Source organism: Megascapheus bottae, chromosome 18, assembly GCF_031878675.1.
Source record: "Megascapheus bottae isolate mThoBot1 chromosome 18, mThoBot2.hap1, whole genome shotgun sequence".
Taxonomy (NCBI): Eukaryota; Metazoa; Chordata; class Mammalia; order Rodentia; family Geomyidae; genus Megascapheus; species Megascapheus bottae.
This window is the reverse complement of record NC_143526.1, coordinates 26,885,633-26,911,530: the sequence shown is the minus strand read 5'-3', so window position 1 is coordinate 26,911,530 and position 25,898 is coordinate 26,885,633. Positions and strand designations below refer to the sequence as shown.

The 25,898-nt window shown below is 43.0% G+C and overlaps 1 protein-coding gene across 4 annotated transcripts in view; it reads left to right on the top strand.

Moving 5' to 3' along the window:
• The window catches only part of Ptpra (protein tyrosine phosphatase receptor type A), a 120,515-nt gene extending 94,628 nt beyond the window's left edge, over positions 1 to 25,887 (top strand). For all 4 annotated transcript variants that reach the window (XM_090352075.1, XM_090352072.1, XM_090352074.1 and 1 more), the window contains 15 exons: positions 4,094 to 4,184; positions 7,469 to 7,545; positions 10,008 to 10,044; positions 12,979 to 13,076; positions 13,979 to 14,098; positions 14,721 to 14,887; positions 15,359 to 15,494; positions 16,204 to 16,353; positions 17,772 to 17,865; positions 18,152 to 18,228; positions 18,680 to 18,814; positions 21,679 to 21,804; positions 21,892 to 22,043; positions 24,357 to 24,492; positions 25,252 to 25,887. In XM_090352075.1, coding sequence (XP_090208201.1) covers positions 4,094 to 4,184; positions 7,469 to 7,545; positions 10,008 to 10,044; positions 12,979 to 13,076; positions 13,979 to 14,098; positions 14,721 to 14,887; positions 15,359 to 15,494; positions 16,204 to 16,353; positions 17,772 to 17,865; positions 18,152 to 18,228; positions 18,680 to 18,814; positions 21,679 to 21,804; positions 21,892 to 22,043; positions 24,357 to 24,492; positions 25,252 to 25,326 — 1,671 coding nt within the window. In that variant the 3' untranslated portion in view covers positions 25,327 to 25,887. The remainder of the gene's footprint in view (positions 1 to 4,093; positions 4,185 to 7,468; positions 7,546 to 10,007; positions 10,045 to 12,978; positions 13,077 to 13,978; positions 14,099 to 14,720; positions 14,888 to 15,358; positions 15,495 to 16,203; positions 16,354 to 17,771; positions 17,866 to 18,151; positions 18,229 to 18,679; positions 18,815 to 21,678; positions 21,805 to 21,891; positions 22,044 to 24,356; positions 24,493 to 25,251) is intronic.
• The last annotated feature ends 11 nt before the right edge of the window (positions 25,888 to 25,898 follow it).

The following is a 25,898-nucleotide window of genomic DNA, read 5'->3' as shown; positions in this document are numbered from 1 at the left end:
GTGCCACATTCACAGAAAAAAACAGAAATGTTTCTGTGTCTGTGGTCCAAGTGGTAGAACACTAGCCTTGGGCAGAAAAAGCTCAAATACTGTACCCAGTTCCTGAGTTTGAGTCCTAAGACTAGGAAAAAAAAAAGTGCCAGGAGCTTAGCCTAGTGGTAGAGTGCTTGCCTAGCATGCACGAAGACCCAGGTTTGATTCCTCAGTACTTTGAGAAAGTCCAAGAACAGTGCTCAGGCCCTGAGCTCAAGCCCAGGACTGGCAAAAAAAAAAAAAAAAAAAGTATTTGTGTCACTATCTCTATTCTATATCACTTCAAAATAGGGATATGCAGGAATTGTTAAATTTTACCGGCTAGGTGCCAGTAGCTCACACCTGTAATTGTAACTACTCAAGAAACTGAAATCTGAGTACACAGTTCAAAACCTGCTGGGGCTTTGTGCTTAGAACTATCTCTGTGAGATTCCTACCAACAATTGAAAACCACAAGTGGCTCATATTGGTAGAGTGCTAGTCTTGATTAAAAAAGCTTAAGGAGGGGCCAGGAGTTTGGCCTAGTGGTAGAGTGCTTGCCTAGCATGCATGAAGACCAGGGTTCAATTCCTCAGTACCACATACATAGAAAAAAGCCAGAAGTGGTGCTGAGGCTCAAATGATAGAGCACTAGTATTGAGAAAGTCCAAGGACAGTGCTCAGGCCCTGAGCTCAAGCTCAGGACTGGCACCAAAAAGAAAAAAGCTTAAGGACACAGACAGCTCCCAGACTGCAATTGCAGCCCATGACCAATCAAAATGAAAAAAGAAATTGTAGAGAAGGGATGTACCTCTGGATTTGACTTGTAGACTTAAAAAACTGGTGCTTTATCCCCTGTGCCAGAATTAAAACCTGTGAAAATCTAACCTGCGTGAAGGAAGAGAAGGAAAAGTGTGAGTGAATTGTCAAATTCCAGTCTTAAACATGGTTTCTGTTCCGTGTACAAGAGTTCAGACGAAAGCTGGGCACTGGTAGCTCATGCCTATAATCCTAGCTACTCAGGAGGGCCTGAGATCTGAGGATCACAGTTCAAAGCCAGCTCGAGCACACAAGTCCGTGAGACTCTTTATCTCCAATTAACCTCCAGAAAACCAGAAGTGATACTGTGGCTCAGTGGTAGAGCACTAGCCTTGAGCTATAAAAGCTCAGGGACAATGCCCAGGCCCAGAGTTCAAATCTTATGACCAACGGGCCCCCCCCCAAAAAAAGGGACTGGAGTGGAGAGAGAGAGAGAGAGCATAAGGTCAAAGGGAACCTGCCCCTCTTAGTAAAATACAAAACCTCCATGGTTTTAACTCTGGAAGGAAAATTTTTGAGTAAAGTCAGATAGATAGTGAGACCCTAATTCTACCTCAAATGTTTTAGTTTGATTTCTCCTAACAGTACCATTGTGGTTCCCAAGAAATATATGTGTTCCCTTTTTAAATTACTATTTCCAGCTGGTAAAAGTAGATCTAACTCTAGAATATACTTCAAATGCATTCATTATCCTTTTACCATCACCTTCCTGTTTCTACTCCCATAATTCAACTCTTGCCATTCTCATTTTCCAAATAGCAACCATAATTGTTCTTTATCATATAAATCAAACTACCTTTAAAACATTTGGTGGGATTTTTTTTTTCACTCACCAGACTCCCTGTACAATGGAAATGAATAGACTGATCTTGTCAAGCTCCTGTCTTCCCACTTCCTATTATCCTACCAACCTCTCTTATATGTGACATACCCACAGACTTTCCAGGTCCTCACACAGTAGAGCCTTTTCATACTTCTTGATAATCACAGGATTCTGTGCCCTAGGCCTGGAATACTACCTCTACATTCAACTTCCTTATAGATCCTTACCCTTCATCTAAATCTGATATGTACTCCAAGAGCATTCTTCTGTTCTTTCATTGCATTTGTCATGGTATGTAGTTACATATTTGTTTTGTTTCATATCTGACTTTCACTTTGGCACTATCCATGAGTGTAAGAAGTGTGCATGTTTGGTTCACCACTGCTAACTCTGTACCTAGTCTGTTATTTGAAATAATAATGAAAAGTAGCACATAAATCTTAATGTACTTAACTGTTTCCCTACTGCTAAATACTAAGAAGGTTCTCATTCTAAACAATGAGGGCCCGAAACAATGTCTGTTCTCTGCTGTGCACTGAATGTATCATTCACTTAGTTCCTGGGATGTTCTTTGCATATTGCACATCCCAAACATATTCTATAGAAGAAACATAGCTATAACATGGAAATCCAGAGACCTGTTGTTTTCATTGTCTATTTTGTGGTTTCCATAAAGTGAGATTCATTGTTGTATTGTGGCTAGATCACTGGCTAAATTTGAACTATGGTTGTATGATATGCTATTTTTCTGATCTATTGCAAATTCATCAGTGTGCTGGTGTCTCAGTCATTTCTTTAAAAGGGCTACTACTCACCCTGATAGGACTATGACTAGCAACAATATTAAATGTCACTTGTTTGAATTTTCCACTACATGTTAAAAAAATAAAATAATGAGGGCCAGGAGTTTGGCCAAATAATAGAGTGCTCGCCTAGCATGCATGAAGACCCGAATTCAATTCCTCGGTACCACATACATAGAAAAGCCAGAAGTGGTGCTAAGGCTCAAGTAGTAGAGCTCTAGCTTTGAGGGAAGCCCAAGGACAGTGCTCAGGCCCTGAGCTCAGTCCCCAGGACTGGCAAAAAATAAAATAATAATAATAAAGTAAATGAGTTGAACATAGAGTTTTATTTCCTTAGAATACATTATCAGAAGTGAATTTCCTAGGTCAAAAAGTATGACTTGGGCTGGGAGTTTGGTCTAATGGTAAAGGGCTTGCCTAGCATGCATGAAGACCCAGGTTCAATTCCTCAGTACCACATACATAGAAAAAGCTGAAAGTGGTGTGGCTCAAGTGGGAGAAAGTATGAGTTGTATAAAGCTCATAAAATGTATTTCCAAATCAGTTACCTGAAAGATTGTCCAGACTAGAAATTTAATCTATTTTCCTTTTTGTTTGAACTTGTAGAACGTCAGGAAAACTGTTCAAATAAAACTTAGCTTCCCACTTTCATCAAACTCATTTATTGAATGCTTATTTTGTACCCATTTAATGCTTAGTATTGTGCCAGTAATGCTTATTTGTTAATTTGTACATGAGAATATGACATTTACTTCTTATGTGGCAGGTATTGGTTTCATTGTTACAAATAAGGAAATGTAAGCAGAGAAAGTTTGAACAGATTTGCTCAAGTTCACACAACTTGCCTGTCTCTTCTCAAAATATTTCATGCCCACTTACTTCCCTGTGCTAGCCCAGTTATATTTACTCTAAAACTGCTGTACACTCAGTATCCAGTTCCTCTGCTTCCCAACTGCAATACCTGTGTGACTGTCCGCCTTCTACCTACCTTGGCACATAATGTTCAGGGCTAGTGTGTGCTGCCTCTGTGCCAGACTCCTAATGAGAGCCTAAGTTGACTATTCAGATCCCTCCTAAGTGGTGTTACTCTGAGGTGCTGCACAGTTCATCTTTGAGATGATTGCTATGAGTAAATGGCACCCAGCAATACTTCTGTTGTTGTTGCCAGTACTAGGGCTTGAACTCAGGGTCTCATGCTCTGGGTTGGCTTTTTTTGTTCAAGGCTTCTACTCTACCACTTGAACTTCACTTCTAGCTTTTTGCTGATAAGATAGACTTTTCTTCCTAGGCTGGCTTCCAACCATGATCCTTAGATCTCAGCTTCTTGAGTAGCTAGAATTACCGATGTGAACCACCAACACCCAACTAGGACTGGGGATAATCCATTTTAACTTAGCATAGTTATAAGCTCCTAACCTTACAGTAATTATACAAAGAGTATATATTCTGTTCCTGGAGATTCTTGATTTTAAACTCTAAAGATCTTGAGCTACTGGAGAGCAACACAATGTTCACTTGAGTCTGTACCCCACACAAGAAGGTAGAACTTGCTGCTAGGCAGGTTTGATGAAGCAGGCTTCATGTTTGTTATTTATTCCCATTTAATAACTCCTCTAATTTTTTTTTTACCTTTTAGGCTCTCCCTGCTTGTCCAATCCAGGCTACCTGTGAGGCTGCCTCCAAGGAAGAAAACAAGGAAAAAAATCGATATGTAAACATCTTGCCTTGTGAGTGTTGTATAGAATTTCTTGGACTATAACCTGAAAGTACACCTATGGACTGATTTTGTGCAGATGGAAAGAATCTTGAAGTTGGTCACAAGAATCCTATAGCCAGAGTAGTGTCAGTCCTTAGGTTAGAGTCCCTTGGAAAGCACATAGAGAAAATTGAGGCAGTTGATCAGGATTTCTTTTACAGGCCTAGATTTTCTAGAGTCCAAGGAGGAAAGCTTCATAGGATCCAACAAGATGTGAGTTGTAATGAAGGTAGTTTTTTATTGTACTCATTGGAAGAAATTTAAATATAGAGTTCTCTTTAACCACTGAGTTGATTTTCCCAGTTACTCACTGCTAATGATATTTTTTTGTGCGTCTGTGTGCCAGTCTTGGGACTTGAACTCAGGATCTGGGCACTGTCCTTGAGCTTTCTCAAGAGCCACAGCACCACTTCCAGCTTTTTCTGTGTATGTGGTACTGAGGAATCAAACCCAGGGCTTCATATATGCTAGGCAAGCACTAGCATATATGAGGCCATACTCCTGGCCCTCAATTGTTTTTATCTAACAGGTATTTGTCTAGGTCAGTAGTCTCCAGATGAGATAGGCCTAATCCAGTGGGATATGAGAGAAAGTTATTTAAGCTATTTTCTTTGGGGGGTGGGGACCATCATGAGTCTTGAATGTAGGGCCTGGTGCTGCCTCTGAGCTCTTGTGCTCAATGCTAATATTCTACCACTTTGAGCCACAGCTCCACTTTGGGTAGAAATTGGAAATAAGTGCCTCACAGCCTTGCTTGCCATGGCTGGCTTCAAACTATAATCCTCAGATATCAGTCCCCTGAGTAGGATTACAGGTATGAGCTACTAGCACCCGTCTTGAACTTTATTTTTATTTGCTTTTTACAAACTCATCCTTTAAAATTTTTGTATCATGGTGTTATTTACTTCCTTAATACTTCTGCATGATTTATCGGTAAATGAACATATATCAAAAATGCCTGCTCAGTTATTTGTTTGTTTTTCTGGTTCTGGGGCTTAATCAGTAACCTAAGTGCTATCTGAGCTTCTTTTACTCAAGGCACTAGTGTTCTGCCACTTGAGCCACAGTGCTACTTCTATCTTTTTTGAGTAGGTTATTGTAGATAAGTGTCTCAGAGTGGTGGGTGGCTGGGTGGCGGTAGCTCACAACTGTATTTATAACTACTCAGGAAGATGAGATCTGAGGATCAAGGTTCAAAGCCAGCCCAGACACAAAAGAACTGGAGACTCTCACAGACTTTCCTGCCCTGGCTAGCTTCAAATCACAATCTTCAGACCTCAGCCTCTTGAGTAGCTAGGATTACAGGTATAAGCCACTGATACCAGGCCCTGCTCAAATTTTTATTGGTGACATAGGGGATCACAAAAGTAGAGACTGGGCTGGGAGTTTGGCTTAGTGGTAGAGTGCTTAACTAGCATGCATGAAAACCTGGGTTGGATTCCTTGGTACCACATATATAGAAAAAAAAAAAAAAAAAAAAAAAAAGCCAGAAGTAGTGCTGTGACTCAAGTGATAGAGCTCTAAACTTGAGAAAGCCCAACGTCAATGCTCAGGCCCTGAGTTCAAACCCCGTGATCAACCAAAAAAAAAAAAAGTAGAGACTGGCCCTTTCTATACACATACAGGTGTATATTTATTATATTTTTTAAATATAGTTGATGTACACATTGCTCTGCCTTTTTTCAACATTATTGATTTGTCAATAAATAGTTTTCTTTTTTCTTTTGTGCAGTAACTGGGGCTGAACTCAGGGCATGGTACTTGTCTCTTAGCTTTTTTTTTTTTTTTTTGGTCAGTTGTGGGGCTTGGACTCTGGGCCTGGGCATTGTCCCTGAGCTCATCAACTCAAGGCCACTGCCCTACGCCTTGAGTCTCCACTTAAGGTTTTCTAGTGGTTAATTAGAGATAAGAGTCTCTCAGTCTTTAGTGGCCAGGCTGGCTTTGAACCACACTCCTCAGATCTCTCAGATCTGTTTCCTGAGTAGCTAGGATTACAGGTGTGAGCTACCACGCCTGGCTGTCTCTTAGCTTTTTTGTTAAGACTAACACTTGACCACTTGAGTCCACACCTTTATTTCTGGCTTTTTGGCGATTAATTGGAGATAAGAATCTCTCTTGATTTTTCCTATCCAGTCAAGCTTTTTGAATCATGGTCCTTAGATCATGATTCTGAGTAGCTAGAATTATAGGCATGAGCCTATCACCAGGCAGTGTTTTCCTTTTTTTTTTTTAAATCAATGGTTTAGTATTCTGTACTTTCACTATATTATCCCCAAGTGGTAAAAATGCTTTCTAAATTTTTAGTGTTAAAAACAGTATTGGAAACCAGGCATAATACTTGAAATCCCAACTACGTAGGAGGCTGTCAGGCACTATTGGCTCACACCTGTTATCCTAGCTATTTGGGAAGCTAAGATATGAGGATCACAGTTCAAAGCCAGCCTGGGCAGAAAAATCCCTGTGAGACTTTTTTTTTTTGTCAGTTGTGGGATTTGAACTCAGGGTCTGGGCACTGAGGCTGGCGTTCTACCTCTTTGAGCCACAGAGCCACTTCCAGTTTTCTGGTGGTTAATTGGAGATAAGAGTCTCACAGACTTTCATGTCTGGGCTGGCTTTGAACCATCATCCTCAGATCTCAACCAGCTAAGATTACAGGAGTGAGCCACAGGTGCCCAGCCCTGTGAGTCTCTTATCTCCAGTTAACCACTCAGAAACTAGAAATGGAGATGTAGCTCAAAGCGGTAGAGCACTAACCATGAGCAAAAAGGTCAAGAACAATACCCAAGCCCTGAGTTATAGCCCCACAACTGACAAAAAGTAATTATAAATCAACTACTCGGGAGGTGGAGTTCATAGTTTAAGACTAGCTTTAGCAAATATTTAGCAAAACTCCATCTCTACCAGTAAAGCTGGATTTGGTGGTGCACATCTGTCAACACATGAGACATTATGGGTAAATAGGAAGATCGTGGTCCTTGCCAACCTGGGCAAAACATGAGACTCTAATTCAAAAATAATTACAGCAGAAAGGGTTGAAAGTGTGGTTCAGCTGGCAGAGTGCCCAATAATCATGAAGCCCTAAGTTGCAGACCCAGTACTGCAGAAAAAGAAAAAAAAGGTTTCAGAGTGACATCTTTATAAATATGTATCTCGGTACAAATAGGTCCAGAAGACTTTACTGACCTAGTTATATCAAGAACAATAAGAAATACAATTGCATTTAGTGGAATATTAATTGCTGGGTTTTTTTTCTAGATGACCACTCTAGAGTCCACCTTACACCTGTTGAAGGAGTTCCAGACTCTGATTACATCAATGCTTCATTCATCAACGTAAGGAACTCATGCTTTTCTGTTATATACTTGTGCATGATCATTGGCTACCATCTGTTAACTCCTTTCTAGATATATATTAAGATGGATATTTGACATCTGAAGTTTCTTCTAAGAAACTTAAATTTTTTGAAGTGACTGACATTTTTTTTTTGCCAGTCCTGGGGCTTGAACTCAGGGCTTGGGCCCTGTCCTTGGGATTTCTCAAGGCTAGAGCTCTACCACTTCAGCCACAGCCACAGCCACAACTTGAGTTGAAGAGATTAGGGTAGCGCCCAGGCCCAGAGTTCAAGCCCCACAACTGACAAAAAAAAAAAATCATTTTTGTCATCTTTCACAGAGGTTACCCATATAGAAATTTGAATGGAATCTGAATCTAAATATTTTTCTCTGTATTAGTGAACCATTTATTGAGCTCTTTCAAATAGCTTAATCATAAAATTATGCAAAATAATAATAGAATAAAAGGATAGCAGAACAAAAGTTGGCTCCAAGTCCAGTTAGTCATGTCTTCCATGAACTAAGTCTGATAGAAGGGAGGTTATCCTAGCCACCATGACCATGGAAGTGGTGATACCAGGCAGAGTGCATGGGGTCTGTAGCTTAGGGAACACAAAGGTAGGCCCACCTGACTGGTAGCAGGAGGAGGCAAGGCAGAGCTATTAGACAATTGGTAAGGAGGCTTCCAGCCAAGTCTTAATATATACGTAAGAGTTCATTACAAGAGTTTAATTTCAAGCTTAAAGCATAAACAACTCTGTTCTGTCCTTGTTTGAATTGGAATAGGAAATTACTTCAAACTGAGGTCCCTTCTTTTGTTTGGCCATTTCCTTAACTGTACTTGAATTGATCAGCTTGGTGTGTGACCCAGTGTCCCATTTGAGATTCCTTTGTCATTGCCCATCTTCATTGCTAAATTGAGAAGGCCAGAGGGTGATCCATCATGCTTAAATCTAGGGACCTTTTCGGGGTTGTAGAGAAAAAGGAACCCTACTGCATTGCTGGTGAGATTGTAAACCAGTTCAGCCACTCTGGAAAGCAGTGTGGAGGTTTCTTAAAGAACTGAAAATTGACGTTCCCTACGATCCCGCCATACCACTCCTGCGCATCTACCCTGAACATCATAATCCAGGATATGATAAGGACACCTTCTCAGCTATGTTTATCTCTGCACTACTCACAATAGCCAAGCAATGGAAACAATCCAGATGCCCTACTACAGATGAATGGATACAAAAAATGTGATATATATATATATGTATATATATATATATATATACATACACATACATACACAATGGAATTCTATATAGCCAACAGACAGGATAAAATAATGGCATTTTCAGGGAAGTGGATGAATCTAGAGCGAATCATATTGAGTGAGATAAGTCAAGACCAAAGGAACAAAAGGCGCATGGTATCCTTAATATGTGGCTATTAGATCCAAACTGTACAAGAGCGAGGACTCAATATTTGAGTACCCAATGCTATGGACATGGTATTGGAAAATAAACACAACTACATAGACATAAAAATCTATGACCCTATAGACATAATATTTTATTACATAGATTAATATGTATCTATGACATACAAACCCTCAACCTAATTTTAATTATGTTCTAAAATCTAAGTGCCAGTGATTGTATATAGTGATTCCTTCTTGAATACTTGTTTGTTAAACACGTCATTTGAAATATGATGTAAAAATCAATGTTAATAAATTCTTTAATAAAAAAAAATCTGGGGCCTTTCACTTTCCTAAGACTTCTGAAGACATACAGCTAGAACCATAAGAAAGTTACTGCCTGTTGTTAGTTTTTTCAAAGGCTTGTAGGAACCCTAGGCTCCCTGGCTTTTGGAGTTGTCCACTATCTGTAATAGAGAAATTAATTGTCTATGCTGGCTGTCCCCAAAAAGGGTCTGCATCTGGTAAAGCATTCTCAGTCCTTTGTCTTTCCCACTGTCCTTCCCAGCTTCATCCCTGGAAGCACCTCTGATTCTTTTTGTCATTGAAGGCTTTTCTCTTTTAATGTTAAGTCTTACATTGTCAGAGGCTTATAAATCATCAAACACATGTTCTAGCCTAGGAGTTGGTATTTGGCTTCTCTTATACCAGTATACCCCAATTCACTTTAAAAAGGCCACCCAGGACGTGGCACTATGGCTCAAAGGGACGGTGGTAGCTTTGAACTGAAGCGCTCAGGACAACACCCAGTCCCAGAGATCAAGCCTCATGGCTGACCAAAAAAAAAAAAAAAAAGGGCCACCTAAACCAATTGAGTTTTGTAATCTTTGAATTTTATTTCTAAAACTAACTCTTTGGGAATTTCTGGAATGGAAGCCTTTGTTAATTGCCTGAACTTTTTCACAAGGGAGAATTGTAAACTAGTTGGAAGACTGATTTCATTCCTACTGACTTTTGTTTTTCACTTTTTTTTTTCCTTTTCCCTTTTCCCTAGGGCTACCAAGAAAAAAACAAATTTATTGCTGCACAAGGTAAAGTAATATTAATGTTTTAGGCTTGTTAACCATGACCTTGAAGTGGATTGAAGGTTTTTTCCCAAATACTAAATGGCTTATGTACTGTCTCTATTTGACTGCCGCCTCTCTTGAGCTCCTGAGCCACTTTTCAGACCATTTTTTATACCTTTGTCTGGATAATATAAAACTTTTTAGATTCATTTTCAGAAACTAAGATATAATGTACTTAGCTCCAAAACAATGTTTTATCTTATATCCTCTGGCTGAAGACTGGAAATTAGCCACATAATTAGCAAACCAGATTCAGCAGTATGTGTTCTTGCTCCCTTTTCTTCCAGCGCCATGCATGAACCTGCTGACTGGTGTCTTTGTGCCTCAGCTTTGCACTCTTCATCCCTACCCAAAGACTGGCTTTTCTCAAAGCAAAACTTTAGTTGGGGCTCTCCTGAAATTCTTGTAAGGATTTCCCTTTCTTGTTAGAAGCATTCTTGCACCCTGCCTCTGCCCTGTAGGAGTCTGCTACCTCTACTCCTTTCACTTATGAAATCCTTTCTGCTTTACCTTCTACCACTGCCTACAGCCTACAGTGACCTCTTAAAGAACTCTTTCCAAGCCACTCCCCCTCTGCCCCATGCTTTGCCCAGCACATACACTTGCCTGTCTTCTCTCTGCTCCCTTCTAAGGTCCCATCTAATTGAAACCCATGATACCTTCCAAATACCACCTTTCCCAGAACATTGTCCTCATGCCTGAAATGTGTATTCAGGCCCTATAAATCTTTCTGTTGGGGCCGGGAGTTTGGCCTAGTGGTAGAGTGCTTGCCTAGCATGCACAAAGACCTGGGTTCAATTCCTTGGTACCACATACATAGAAAAAAGCCAGAAGTAGTGCTGAGGCTCAAGTGGTAGAGCTCTAACCTTGAGAAAGTCCAAGGACAGTGCTCAGGCCCTGAGCTCAAGCCCAGGACTGGCAAAAAAAAAAAAAATCTTTCTGTTGTGTTTTATTTCCATTATTGTTTGTTTTTCTTTCATTTTTTTCTTCTTATATGGAACACTTCACAAATATGCAGTTCTCCTTGCTTAGGGATCATGCTACTCTTTATTTTTGTTCCAGTTGTGTGTGATTAAGTGAGCACTGTTTGTCTTTTTAAGACTTTTGTTTGGAAATGAGGAAATAGTTCAGAAGAAGGCTTACAGTACCCTGTACCAAAACATACCTAGCACCAATTTTTGTAATGATTTTACTTTTATCAAAGGGAATAATTAGAGGAATAAAAGTCAGATAATAAGCATCAAAAGAAACAAAAGTTAGAAACTATCACGTGTAATTATCAAGGAGACTTCCCAGTAGAATTCAGTCTCAACTCTTAGTTCAGATAGTATTTGTTATTTCCATCATCATGAATATATCAATAGTACAGTGTAGCACAGAGAACTGTGATGTTTTGTATAGTTTTTCCTTTTTTTTTTTTTTTGGTCAGTCCTGGGACTTGAACTCTGGGCCTGGGGCACTGTCCCTGAGCTCTTCAGCTCAAGGCTACTGCCCCACCCCTTGAGCCACAGTGCCACTTCCTGTTTTGTAGTGGTTAATTGGAGATGAGTCTCAGGGACTTTAGTGTCCGAGCTGGTTTCGAACTGTGATCCTCAGATCTTAACCTCCTTGAGAAGCTAGGATTACAGACATGAGCCACTGTGCCCAGCTTAGTTTTTCCTTTTTTCGGGAATTAATAGTTGCTTTGTTTTCCTAGTCATTTAGTTTAATTTTTAATATACTGCTAGATTTCCTCTTTAACTCTTTAGTAGATAATATCTTCTTCCAGCACTTTATATACATAAAGTTTAATATTTTTTCAAGTTTAATTTTTTTTCTTAGAATCCTTCCAGGAGCTGGCACAGTAGCTAGCGCCTATAATCCTAGCTACTCAGGAAGCTGAGATATGATGATCTTGGTTCAAAGCCAGCCCAGGAACTAAAAAGTCTATGAGATTCTTGTCTCCAATTAACCATCAGAAAACCGGAAGTGGCACTTGTGGCTCAAGAGGTAGGGCAGTAGCCTTGAGCTGAACAGCTCAGGGACAGTGCCCAGACCCAGAGTTCAAGTCCCATGACTGACAAAAAAAAAAATTCCTTTCAGGACCTTTTATCTTCAGTTCCACAGTGGTGGATCTATTGCTCTCTATACTGGCAACGTTAACTAAGACTTCCACTTACCAACACTTTCAAAATTTCATTAGCCTCTCTGTTACTGCTGTACATTTCTTTGTCTGAATAGCTAGGATTACAGGTGGAAGCCACTGGCACCTGGGTTTGATGTATTATTTTTGTAGCTTCCAGAAAAAAGACTATGGCAAATAATTTTTTTTTTGGCCAGTCTTGGGCTTGAGCTCAGGGCCTGAGCCCTGTCCTTGGACTTTCTCAAGGCTAGAGCTCTACCACTTGAGCCTCAGCACCACTTCCAGCTTTTTTGTATGCATGTGGTACCGAGGAATCGAACCCGGGTCTTCGTGCATGCTAGGCAAGCACTCTACCACTAGGCTAAACTCCTGGCCCTGGCAAATAAATTTTTAATCCAACCTGAAAAGGCCAGTCCTTCTTTCTAGGACTGATAATGTCCACCTTGGTATGAAGAGAAGAAGCAAATGCCATATCATGCACTTAATTTGTCTGAACTCATAATGTAGATATTTAGTAAGCCATCATGATTTATAATTCTCAGTTGTCTTATCCATGGAGACTGCTCTTTTTTGGCAGCCTTCTTAATCCCCAGCCCTAGGATAGTGTTTGTCACAAATGTAATGGATATGAGAGAAAAGTTTAGTTAGTAAGTGAGTGGAAGGGTAGGTAGGAGGATATTCAGCTAAGAACATGTGGACACAGACTTTCAAAAGTTAAGAATAGGTATTCCCAATTTCCATGTAGTGTGTGTTCTCATCTTCATTGACTACTTTAGGACCAAAGGAAGAAACAGTAAATGATTTCTGGAGGATGATCTGGGAACAGAACACAGCCACCATTGTTATGGTGACCAACCTGAAGGAAAGAAAGGAGGTAAGTGGAAAAATTATATTGCAATTTTCATCGTATAGATGTAGCCAGCGGGGTGTGCCCTACTGTGGCTCTGAGTTTGAACATGGCTTTTGTGGCTGCTGTGCCAATAGATCATGCAGACAGATACAGGCTAATAGGTCTACCAGATTTTTCTATGGCCAAGAAGCCTCAGATGAACCTTCTCCAGATACCATGTCTGATAATTTACTCTGATTCTAAAACAACTGAGAAAACTAGAGCCACTAGCTAAGGAAAAGCTTTTCTCACCTAGTTTCTCTAGTTTCTTGAGGCCTTGGGTATATTCTTAGCAGAGGGAATTGTATAGACTAAGTGCCTACAAGAGTACAAGGGACTCTGAGGCTTGAGCCTGACCCTGCAGGATTTAACAGCTCCTTTTCCTTTTGTGCTTGCCAAGTCTATTCCTGCCCTGGCCAGCTCTGTCATTGGGCCATGACCATAGCCAGTACCAGTCTGATGAGTGCTGAATTAACCCCTAGAGAGGAATCCCCATTCGTAATAGTCCTAAAGATAACCATTTTCAGCTGGGCGTGATGGCTCATGCCTGTAATCCTAGCTACTCAGGAGGCTGAGATCTGAGGATCAAGGTTAAAAGCCAGCCTGGGCACAAAAAGACCTAAGACTCTTATCTCCAATTAACCTCTAGAAAATGGGAAGTGGGGCTTGGCTCAAGTGTAGGGCAGTAGCCTTGAACTGAAGAGCTCAGGAACAATGCCCAGGCCCAGGGGTAGCACGCTAGCCTTGAGCTGAAGAGCTCAGGGACAGCACCCAGGCCAAGTTCAAGCCCCCATGACCCACAAAAAAAAAAAAAAAGTGACCATTTTCCCTCTGTCCTGGGATATTATAAGTAAAATGGGTATCAGAATGTGTTTGCTTTTTTCCAGTGTAAATGCGCCCAGTACTGGCCAGACCAAGGCTGTTGGACCTATGGGAATATTCGTGTGTCTGTAGAAGATGTCACTGTGCTGGTGGACTATACAGTACGAAAGTTCTGCATTCAGCAGGTACTGACTGCTTCCTCTTCTCCTGGTTCTTACTGAGGATCTGCAGAACAGTAAAGGATGGGAATATGGGAATAGCCAGATCATCCCCACTCTTGTTCCAGGTGCTCAGGAATTGCTAAGTATGCCATGTATTTGCAACTTCTCTGTAAAGCTAAGGGAGCAACAGTGTCATGATTAAGAGGAAAAATGCCTGTCAAGTGGCGTTTGATCACCTTAGATGTACAAGCCATGTGAACAGGGAACACTGGGATGTGAGCAGTTGCCTGAGTGCCGGGTTCACCTCTCCTTTCCTATTCTGAAGTCTCCTAACAGCAAAGATAGTGGACCTGGTATGGAGCCTCTACAGGTTGCAGAGGAGATGTGGAAAGGGGACTTACAAAGAATTGAAGTCCTGAACTTTAGCTCTGGCCTAGCATTTATTAGTTCTGAGGCCTTGATGTGTCATCCAGATCTCTGACTTTTACCTTTATCTGGCTGAGGGTAATAGTAACAGCTATACCTAACTAATGAAATTACTGGAAAGTGCCTCTGTCCATGAGCAAAACTTCCCCATTTTGCTGTATCCTCCTTCCACTACCCACACATGGATAGTAGGGTAAATATGCATCTCCTCACTTCACAGGTAGGCGACGTGACCAACAGAAAACCACAACGTCTCATCACTCAGTTCCACTTTACCAGCTGGCCAGACTTTGGGGTTCCTTTCACTCCAATTGGCATGCTCAAGTTCCTCAAGAAGGTGAAAGCCTGTAACCCTCAGTACGCAGGGGCCATCGTGGTTCACTGCAGGTTAGTGTAGTTTGACCCCAGGCTCCCACTTTTCTGTCCCATTGTCCAGAGCAGGGGAACAGCACAGGGCTTCTTGTCAAAGAGGCTAGCAAAAAACAGATGCACGATTGAGTCCTAGAGCAGCAGCCCTAGAGATTCTGAAGTTCTAGTGTGGCATGAAATGTATGACTTGAGGAAACAGAAGAAAGGGCAGTCCTCCGAGGCCAGGAGCACAGAAAATTACTATAAAGCCAGATACATTAAGTGCTGCCCAAGTATTCTTGCTTCCTTCAGACCTTTGTAAGTGTCAGGTTACCCAGATAGATGTCAGGAGGTCAGGGGTTCCCAAAAGACTGGACTTGTTGCTTCCAGAACTTATTTCTATTGCATTTGCCATTAGAGTTTAGATCTCTGGAGTAAGAGTCCAAGCCCTGTCCGCTGCCACAAGTCATACTAACCATCACAGTAACCCTCTTGGCTTTTTGGCTACAGTGCAGGTGTAGGACGCACAGGTACCTTTGTTGTCATTGACGCCATGCTGGACATGATGCACACAGAGCGGAAGGTGGATGTTTACGGTTTTGTGAGTCGGATTCGAGCCCAGCGCTGCCAGATGGTGCAAACAGACGTAAGTGGTCTTGGTATGAGAGTGGACCAAAGGTGGCATTTCAGTACCAAACATCTGCTCATGTCCAGGTCATTTAAGTCCACCTGACTTCCACCTTTTTCTAGCTGAATATAATAGCACAGATATGCTTAACTCTGTCTGAGATCAAACGTTTCCCCATTGCCACTGCCAGTTTTCTAGGCTGTTGTAAATCATCACCATCCAATGTCATTAAGGGCCCTTATAAAATATATATTTAAAGAAAGCACAGAGGAGGTTGTGACATCGTAGGTGTGGGAGTCAGAAAGGCAGCTGTCATTTCCCCTGGAGTTAATGATACATAGTCTCTGAGGAAAGCAAGTGTACCAGAGCCTGCAGTCAGGATGCAGACACCTCTGAGAACAGCAGTGTGATGCCTCTGTGCTGTGGTCAGGGCCACAGCCCAGGAAGTCTGGCTGTCCAAGTAAGCTTCTAGCAGCCCCTTCGGACCGTAGATTCTACCAGCACCCCTGAGGCAGACTGAGACCCTGCCTCCCAAGTTAAGCAACCCCCTAGAGGAATACATACATTTTAAGTCCCACTTCACTGTGTTAGGACAATTAGAATGGATCGTTTTATCCCTCCTGGGAGCAAAGGAGTAGTGGATGGGAATGAAAGGGGATGGAGGGTTGATCTGGTGCCACAAGGACTGTGGTATGTAACTGAGAACTTCACGTCATCCACATTTCAGATGCAATATGTTTTCATATACCAAGCCCTACTAGAACATTATCTATATGGGGATACAGAACTGGAAGTGACCTCTCTAGAAACCCACCTGCAGAAAATTTACAACAAAATCCCTGGGACCAGCAACAATGGATTAGAAGAAGAGTTTAAGGTGAGTTGGAGCTGGACAACTTCTCCAGTCTGTAGAATGAATGTTGGGTAAAATGCAAGACTAAGGAGGTAATAAACCTATGTCATGCTCTCACCCATAAGAAGTGCTCCCAGAAGCCAGAGATGTGGATCGGAGTGATGAGCACCAATTCATTTAAAGAAGTCCTTCTCGCATTGTGATTATATACACATTCCTTGGCATCCTGTTAGCACGCAAGTTCTGATTCAGTGGGTCTGAATTAGAGGCTGAGATTTGCAAGGCTAACACTGCCGATGAATGGGCTACTTTGAAAAGTAAGGATTAAGAAGTAACCTCAGCCGGGCACTGGTGGCTCATGTCTGTAATCCTAGCTACTCAGGAAGCTGAGATCTGAGGATTGTGGTTCAAAGTCAGCCGGGGCAAGAAAGTCCATGACTCTTTTCTCCCATAAACTAAAAAACAACAACAACAAAAATGGAAGTAGCACTGTGGCTACTTTCTCAAGTGGTAGAGCCTTGAGCACAGAAATGCTCAAGTACAGCACCAGGTCCTGAATTCAAGCCCTAGGATAAGAAGTAACCTTAGAACCAGGAAGGAAGGATGTACATCTGATTTTTTTTTATTTTTCAAAAAATGTAAAACTGAGGCCAGGAGTTTGGCCTAGTGGTAGAGTGCTTGCCTAGCATGCATAAAGACCCAGGTTCGATTCCTCAGTGCCATATACATAGAAAAAAAGCCGGAAGTGGTGCTGAGGCTCAAGTGGTGGAGTTCTAGCCTTGAGAAAGTTCAAGGACAGTGCTCAAGCTCTGAGCTCAGGCCCAGGACTGGCAAAAAAAAAAAAAGTAAAACTGCCTGTATCTCAAGTAGAACAACAAAGTAAATGGCAAATGAGCACGACTCCTCTATTTTTTTTTTTCTTTCTTTAGCCAGTCCTGAGGCTTGAACTCTGGGTCTGGGTGCTATCTGAGGTTTTGTACTCGAGACTAGTGCTCTATCTACCACATGAGCTACAGTTCCACTTCTGGCCTCTTGTGGTTAGTTGGAGGTAAGCATCTCATGAACTTTCCTGTCTGAGTTTGCTTTGAACCCATATCCTCAGATCTCAGCCTCCTGAGTAGCTAGGATTACGGATGTGAACAATGAGTGCCCACATTATAGCTCCTTTATACTGAGACTCTTGCTACAGGGTCATAAAATTCCAGGCCCGAAGAGTTCCAGAGGGTCCACAGAAACCTGGAAGGCAGTGTTTTCCCAAAATTCTCTTGGCTTGTTTCTGAGCTTAGAGACAGAAGTAACAGTATTCTGACAATATTTACAATGGAAGTCAGGGTTAGGCAAGGTAGGAAGAGCAGCATGGGGTGGCTAGAAGTGTTGTTGCACATCATCCTCTCTGGATATTTCTGGGATCAGCAATGTCTCCCCTCCCATCCCTTACTCAGAAGTTAACGTCAATCAAAATCCAGAATGACAAGATGCGTACTGGAAACCTTCCAGCCAATATGAAGAAAAACCGTGTTTTACAGATCATTCCATGTAAGAACCCTCTCCCTACCCCAAAGCCTTATTGTCCCACCCATCAATTCCTTTCACCCATTCCACTTCCCAGAGACTAGTTAGTGGTTAGCTTAAAGTCACAACATTGCCTCTTGTGAATCTCATTTCAGAGGCTTCTGTAAAAGAAAGACCATAAAAGCCAAAGGCTTTCTGTGTTCTGGGCTGGCAAGTCCTTGAACATGATTATCTCGCTAGACTTTGGGAGGTGGGAAGGAGGGGGTGGGAGAGAGAAAAATTGGTCAACTGTGAGCCATTGTCCTTTCAGATGAATTCAACAGAGTGATCATTCCAGTTAAGCGGGGTGAGGAGAACACAGACTATGTGAATGCATCCTTCATTGACGTAAGTGGTGGGATTCCCTTGGGCTTGCAGTGTTTCACATGCCTTCTTAAAAGATCATCTTTGAGCCAGTCAACATTTACTGAATTTATATCTGCCCACCTACCCTGACTGAGCTCTAGATCTTTCCAGCCCCAAAGAAGAAAAGGTAGAGGAAACAGGGTATGTACCTATGTGATTCCTAGAGGAGAAGCTCACAACAGTCACAGCCAAGAAAGATAAAAAAGCTGATTTTTCCTATTCCAATTCTTCTCATCCTAACTCCAGCAAGTGCTTCCCTTCCCCAAGGTTTGATCCTTGTCCAAAGGGGAACCCTCCCTGGGAAGAGTATACCTCCAAGGAGCCCTTCATATCTTCCCAGGGGCCTGTTTTACAGCCTGCCAATAGACCCATCTTTTCCACTCCCTCTCCCACTTAAACCACCTTACCTCTGTGATTTATCTGACCTATATAGGGCTACCGGCAGAAGGACTCCTACATTGCCAGCCAGGGCCCTCTTCTACACACAATTGAGGACTTCTGGAGAATGATCTGGGAGTGGAAGTCTTGTTCCATCGTGATGCTAACAGAACTGGAGGAGAGAGGCCAGGTGAGTGCAAAAAGAGCTTTTTTTTTTTTTTTTTTTTGGCGGAGAGGGGGTGGGCAGGTCTTAGATCTTGAATTCTGGGCCTGGGTGCTATCACTGAGCTCTTCATCTCAAGGCTACTGCCCTACACCTTGAGCCAAGAGCCACTTCCAGTTTTATAGTGGTTAATTGGAGATAAGAGTCTAACAGTCTTTAGTGCCAGGGCTAGCTTTGAACCTCAATCCTCAGATCTGAGCCTCCTGTGTAGCTAGGATTATAGGCAGAGGCAGAAAGAGCTTTTTAAGTTATAAGAGATAGAATGAGCCAGGCACTGGTGGCTCACACCTGTGATCCTAGCTATTTAAGAGGCTGAGATCTGAGAATCACAGTTCAAAGCCAGTCTAGGCACTAAAGTCCATGAGACTTTCATCTCCAATTAACCACCAGAAAACCGGAAGTTGCACTGTAGCTCAAGGGGTAAGGCAGTAGCCTTGAGTTGAAGAGAGCAGGGACAGTGCCCAGGCCCAGAGTTTAAGTCCCATGACTGACAAGGCAGGGAGGAGGAGGATGGAAATTAGATCTTAGATTTTTGATTTATACTATGCTGGTCTATCATCCAACTAGTTAGTACCTAAGAAGTCATTAGCTTCTCCCAGGAGTAGAACACTAAGAGTAACCTGAGCTTTTACTCAATTCTAGACTTCCTTTGTGCATACCCTCTCTATCCCACTTTCCAGCCAGCAAGATGAGAAGCAGGGTGTATGGCCTCATCAGGGCTCTGGAGTGGAGCCATCTGAGTGTCCCTAAAATGAGATCATCTCTGCTGGCTACATAAATGAAACAGTAAAATTTGAGAAATAACAAAATGAGAAATGTGCAACTTTAATATTAGGCCTGGAGACATTTATATTTTTATTGGCTGAGCAAGGTTATTTGAAAGAGATGAAGCAAGAGGAGCATGATGAAACATGTCCAACTGTGCTCCACAAACTTAACAATTTTTTTTTTTTGTCGTGACACTTGAACTCTGTGCCTGTGCATTGTCCCTTAGCTGTTCAGCTCAAGGTTACTTCTCTACCACTTTGAGCCAAAGCACCATTAGGATCACAGGCGTGAGCCACCAGCGCCTGGCAAGAATTATTTTTTTTCTTGTCAGTCATAGGACTTGAACTCTGGGCCTGGGCACTGTCCCTGCTCTCTTCAACTCAAGGCTACTGCCTTACCCCTTGAGCCACAGTGCCACTTCCGGTTTTCTGGTGGTTAATTGAAGATAAGAGTCTCATGGACTTTGGTGCCAGGACTAGTTTTGAACCTTGATCCTCAGATCTCAGCCTCCTGAGTAGCTAGGATTACAGACAAGCTACCACGCCTGGCCAGAATTTTTTAAAGACTTCAGATTGACGGAAGAGTGGTATCATCTGAGAGTTCAGGCTATCAAGATACTTCAGATCCCTCAAGTCAACTCCATTCAGCATAGAAAATCTGTCCGGCCTTTGGAACATTTTCTGTTACAGGGAACCCCCGCCTCTTTAAAAGCCATTTAAAGTGTAGGTTGAAGCCAGGCACGGTGGCTCATACCTGTAATCCTAGCTACTCAGGAGGCTGAGATCTGAGGATCTCAGTTCAAAGCCATCCCAAGAAATAAATGAGAGACTCTTACCTCCAATTAACCACTAGAACTACCCTTTTCCTGGTTAACTGGAGGTAAGAGTCTCTCATATTTGGGATGGCCTTAAACCTTTAAAAAAGTACATTAAAAGATTTTTTAAAAGCTGAGCCAGAAGTGCAAGGCTCTTGAGTTCAAGTCAAATATCTTTTTCTACTTATTTTTTGTTTTTCCTAAACAACATATATACATACAAAGTTGAAAAGTTTAAATTGCTATTAGTGAAGAATCTCAGATCCTCCCCCAAAATACTGTAAACAAATAGAACATATAATTATTTTATTTTATCTACATATTTATACTTTGACTTGTTCTGTAGATTTTGAATAAATTCATCTACCATATACTTACAAAAAACTTACTATGTGCCAGGCATTGAGCAAGATGCTGAGAATACAAATAAAAAGAGATAGCCTGACCCTACAGAGGACCGTAGAGGAACTTGAAATAGGTGCAGGCAAAGACAGACTAGACTGTAAGCCATTTCTTGCCCACTAATAAGAAATACAAGAGCCCACAGCCCTCAGTTGCCTTGCAGATTGAAGGGATCAAGATGAAAGGAATAGCCTATCTTTAAGCACCCTGGCTCAGTGGGGGTGTAAATGGGCTTGGAGTTTCTTTTTTTTTTTTTTTTTCCGCCAGTCCTGGGCTTGAGCTCAGGGCCTGAGCACTGTCCTTGGACTTTCTCAAGGCTAGAGCTCTACCACTTGAACCTCAGCACCATTTCCAGCTTTTTTCTATGTATGTGGTACCGAGGAATTGAACCCGGGTCTTCATGCATGCTAGGCAAGCATGCTACCACTAGGCCAAACTCCCGGCCCTGGGCTTGGGGTTTCTGAAGTAGGAAGTTGACAAGTAATCAGCTCCAGAGTGTGGAAACACCCCCAAGGAAAGTAGGGAGACAGGAATTAGAACAAATATATTCACTCCTCTATTCCTTCCTATATCCATTTGAGTATTGGTACCACTGAAAGCAACATAAGTCTCTTGATTCTTGTTATGTTGTAAGCTAAACTATAAGTGACACCAAGTGGTTAACCGATTTTCTGTGGTTAGTTGGAGTTGAAAGTTAGTTAAAATGATATGAAAATTCACCAAGTATCAATACCTATTCAGTGTGTCAGAAGAGCTAACTGCTGAGAGGGAGGAGGAGACCTGTGAACAGTGCTGCTCTGCCACATACAGTGTTGTAGTCCCTCACCTCTCCCATTCATCCCTCCAGGAGAAGTGTGCCCAGTACTGGCCATCTGATGGCCTGGTGTCCTATGGAGACATCACAATGGAGCTGAAGAAGGAAGAGGAATGTGAGAGCTACACTGTCCGAGACCTCCTGGTCACCAACACCAGGGTAAGATTAGTGGTGAGTGGAAATCCTCCAGCAGAGAAGACAGAGCTGTCCCTCCTCCCTGATCTGATGATCCCCTTTCCTCCAAAGGAGAACAAGAGCCGGCAGATCCGCCAGTTCCACTTCCATGGCTGGCCTGAAGTGGGCATACCCAGTGATGGGAAGGGCATGATCAGCATCATTGCAGCCGTGCAAAAGCAGCAGCAGCAGTCGGGAAACCACCCCATCACTGTGCACTGCAGGTACTGCTCACCTCGCATCGGGGCAGAGGGAAAACAAGGAGAGGCAGGCAGGAGGAACAGCAGTGGGTGAGGGTCAAACTGAGGAAGCCTCACAGTGTGATCTATGAAATGCTGGGGAACAAGTAACCCTAAGATAGTGGCCTAGATGTCACCCTGGTGGTACACACCTATAAGCCTAGCTAATTAGGAGGAAAGGGGTCGGAGGAACAGGAGTTAGAGGCCAGCCTAACTGAAGTTAGCAAGACCCTATCTCAAAGGCAAAGAAAAGGGCGGGGGTTGTAACGCAAGCAATAGAGTGCTTGCTAGGAAGCCTTTTTTTCAATCCCCAGTTGTTGCTGATGTGACCAACAGAAGACAGTAAGTCTTGTTTGAGGGAGAAGGCCAGTTTTGTTTGGGTGAATGTGAATTTTATTTGAGATTACATTTTTGAACAACAAAAAAAAAGTTAGAGCCTGGGGTTGTAACTCAAATAATAAGAGTTCAAATTCTAGTACATCCCACCCCAAAAGAAAAAAAAAATATGCCCTAAATTTTCCTTAAGAGTTGAAGTTATTTAAAAGTTGTACGTTCTGGCCGGAAGTTTGGCCTAGTGGTAGAGTGCTTGCCTAGCATGCACGAAGACCCGGGTTCCATTCCTCGGTACCACATAGGGGGAAAAAAAAGCCAGAAGTGGTGCTGAGGTTCAAGTGGTAGAGCTCTAGCCTTGAGAAAGTCCAAGGACAGTGCTCAGGACCTGAGAACAAGCCCAGGACTGGCAAAAAAAAAAAAAAAAAAAAAAAAAGTTGTGCGTTCTAACTTTCCAGTTCCTCTTCTCCTATCCTCTGTCAAGCCTATTCCACTTCTCACACACGCACACACACACACCCCTACCCCTGCCCTATCAGGACTACCCATGGCCTCCAGGTTGCAGAAGAAAGCCAGTGATCACTCCATCCTTTTTAAAATTGACCTTCCATTGGCACTGGATGATCAATCACTCATCTCCCTGGAGCTCTAACACAACTTCTCTTCTGGTTTTCAACCTCATGAGATATTTCTTCTCCGTGTCCTATGCTGTTTTTACCCTTCCTGTGACCAAGGGCCCACTCCTTGAGATTCAGGTCAACAGACCATTCCCCTATGTTAACTCACCAAGTCCCCTGGTTTTTATGCCAATTTCCAAGTATTTATTATCAGTTCGGCCTCCCCTCCAAAGTCCAAGCCTAGTACTCAGCCTTCCTATGCTGTGTCTGATACATAGAGTTCTAATCAGAACTGGTCTTTCTTCCCAAATCTTCCCTAAATCAATAAGTAGCAGACATTTTCATTACCACTTAACTTTTTTACAAGCCATGGAACTGGCCTGTTTTCCCTTTCTCATATCACTCCTAACCCATAGCATATGATGCTCTATCTGCATGTCATCTCAAAATCTGGTCTTACTATTTTCCCTGCTCCCACCCTCTCTACTGTCCTCAGCACATCGGCCTTCAGAGCCTTTTCATTATAAATTAGACCATTCCACTTCTCTATGTTGTTCCCAGTGTGATCTGAGGGTTCCCTGTTGGACCAGGCAGCAGGGAATATTCTGAGCTAGTATTTTCCTAGGGTTCTGACCCCACCTCACCACTCTCCTCTCCCTTCCACATCAAAGATGGCCACATAAACTCAGCACCTGTAACCCAGGAGGTTTATTCCCGGGCGGCTGTGGTGCTTCATCCTCACCTTCTGGGCATCTCTGCTTACATAACACTCTCCCAGCAAGCTTCCCTGAGCACCCTGCTCGGGACTCCACTCTTCCTCCCCTTACTGTACATCTTATCTAGGGAGTCTGCTAAGCCTCGCCCTGCTAAACACTCAATTTCTGGTGAGGAAATCAGCCTGTGACGTTGGATAGGGTAGATAGTGTCAAAGCCAGGGTTTGGTTTACCCAGATTTAAAAGGAATATGAAACACACAGGGAACAAGCTGCAGACACATGCCAGGGCAGAAAGACGAGAATTCTAACCTGAGCCAGCAATGAGCAGCTCAGAGCCTTATAGGTGGATAGTGCTGGTGGGATGGGATGAGATTGTTGGTCAATACAGTCCCATACGCAAATACACAGCAGGCACAGAAAAGCGCAGCAAGGGTACATGCCACCCCAAACCCATGCTGTCACATGGCCCCTCTAGGCTGGAAGGCAGGAGTGATCATGGGCCTCCTGCCCTGCTGCCCTCTCCCCTGGTACTTTCAATGCATCACTCACCTTCCTAGCACTAGTCATCCTTCCTTTGCTCCTGTCACATTCACTCCTCAGCACAGAGGATTGGTAAGTATGTCTGTCTATTTCAGTGCCGGAGCAGGACGGACGGGGACCTTCTGTGCTCTAAGCACAGTCCTGGAGCGTGTGAAAGCAGAGGGGATTCTGGATGTCTTCCAGACTGTCAAGAGCCTGCGACTGCAAAGGCCACACATGGTCCAGACACTGGTATGCCAGTCCATGCTACCACACCAGCTGCAACCCTTCCCTACCAGTGAGGGGGCCTGCAGAGGCCACCAACAGACTAACCACAGGCCCACCATTCCCCAAAGTGTTCCAAGAGAAAAGAAGTGCCCTGAGAGGCAGGATCTCAGTGGGAGCATAGCCTTTGTCCTGAGAGGGGGGCGGTGTGGGAGGCTAGAGGGGTCACCGGGTGCCCCACAGGGCTTGCCTGTGCTTTACCTCATTTCAAGGGAGGAGAGGAAAGAATGGCACACAAGAATACCTACCTACCTTTGCCTTTGTTCTGGGCTCCCCAGTCAAGAGGTCTGTCTTATGACAGTCTGGACGGCCATTAAAGTTTTCTTGAATCCTGTGGAGCTAGAAATGTTTGAGGGCAAAATGCAAGATGATTTTGAGGAGATCTAGAGATGATGCTTTGAAAGCCAGGGCACATCCCAGCCCTGCACACTCATGCCTGACCCTGCAGGACCTAGCACTGACCTCATCATCAGCTCTTAGCCCAGCAAGCAGAGCTGCCGGAACTCTGGCTGACAGGTCAGGTGCAGGTGGAAGGCCTTCAGTTTTCCATTTTTAAAACACAAGCCAGGCTTAAGTGGTAGAGCAGTAGCCTTGAGCTGAAGAGCTCGAGCTCAGGGACAATGCCCAGGACTGCGGGGGGGGGGGGGGGGGGACATGAGCCAGTTAGCAACTACAGTTCTGCAACCTCTTTGGTAACCCTGGCTTTCTTCCCCTCCTCCATTCCAGGAACAGTATGAGTTCTGCTACAAGGTGGTGCAAGAATACATTGATGCTTTCTCAGACTATGCCAACTTCAAGTAACAGAAGATGAGGCCCACAGACAGAATTGCCTTTAATATTTTGTAATATTCTGTTTTGTTAATATACCCAAAATTGTGTATATATCTTATAACTGTTTTAGAAATTGGTACATAGGCTTCTATTACCTATTAGGTGGAGATTTTATATGTAAATGTGTTAGCACTGATAGTCCTTTTTCCAATGTTTTATTGGGGAATTAAATAGTGTGATGTTTGGATTGATATCGTGAAATCCTCAGCCTGGAAATTGGGCTGGGTTATTACTCTGCATTAAAACATCTGTTCCTAAAAAAGATAGACACAAGTCCCATTCCAGGTAGCTCGGCACCAACTAAGAAAACAAGCACAAAGTTCTCAGAGCTCTTGAGGAAATGGTTGTCCCGGTACCCCAATGAAAACCTCTGTCCCCTCCTTCACTGTAAATTATCCTCCTCTCTCCAGCCCACTCCTGCCACCACCTACATCCCAGCAGCCCCCTGTGGGGAGTAATGGGACCAGAGCGGTATCTCTGGCACCACACTAGGGATTATCAGGTAATAAAAGCTTTGACTCCCTGAGGAAATGTCTCTCCCT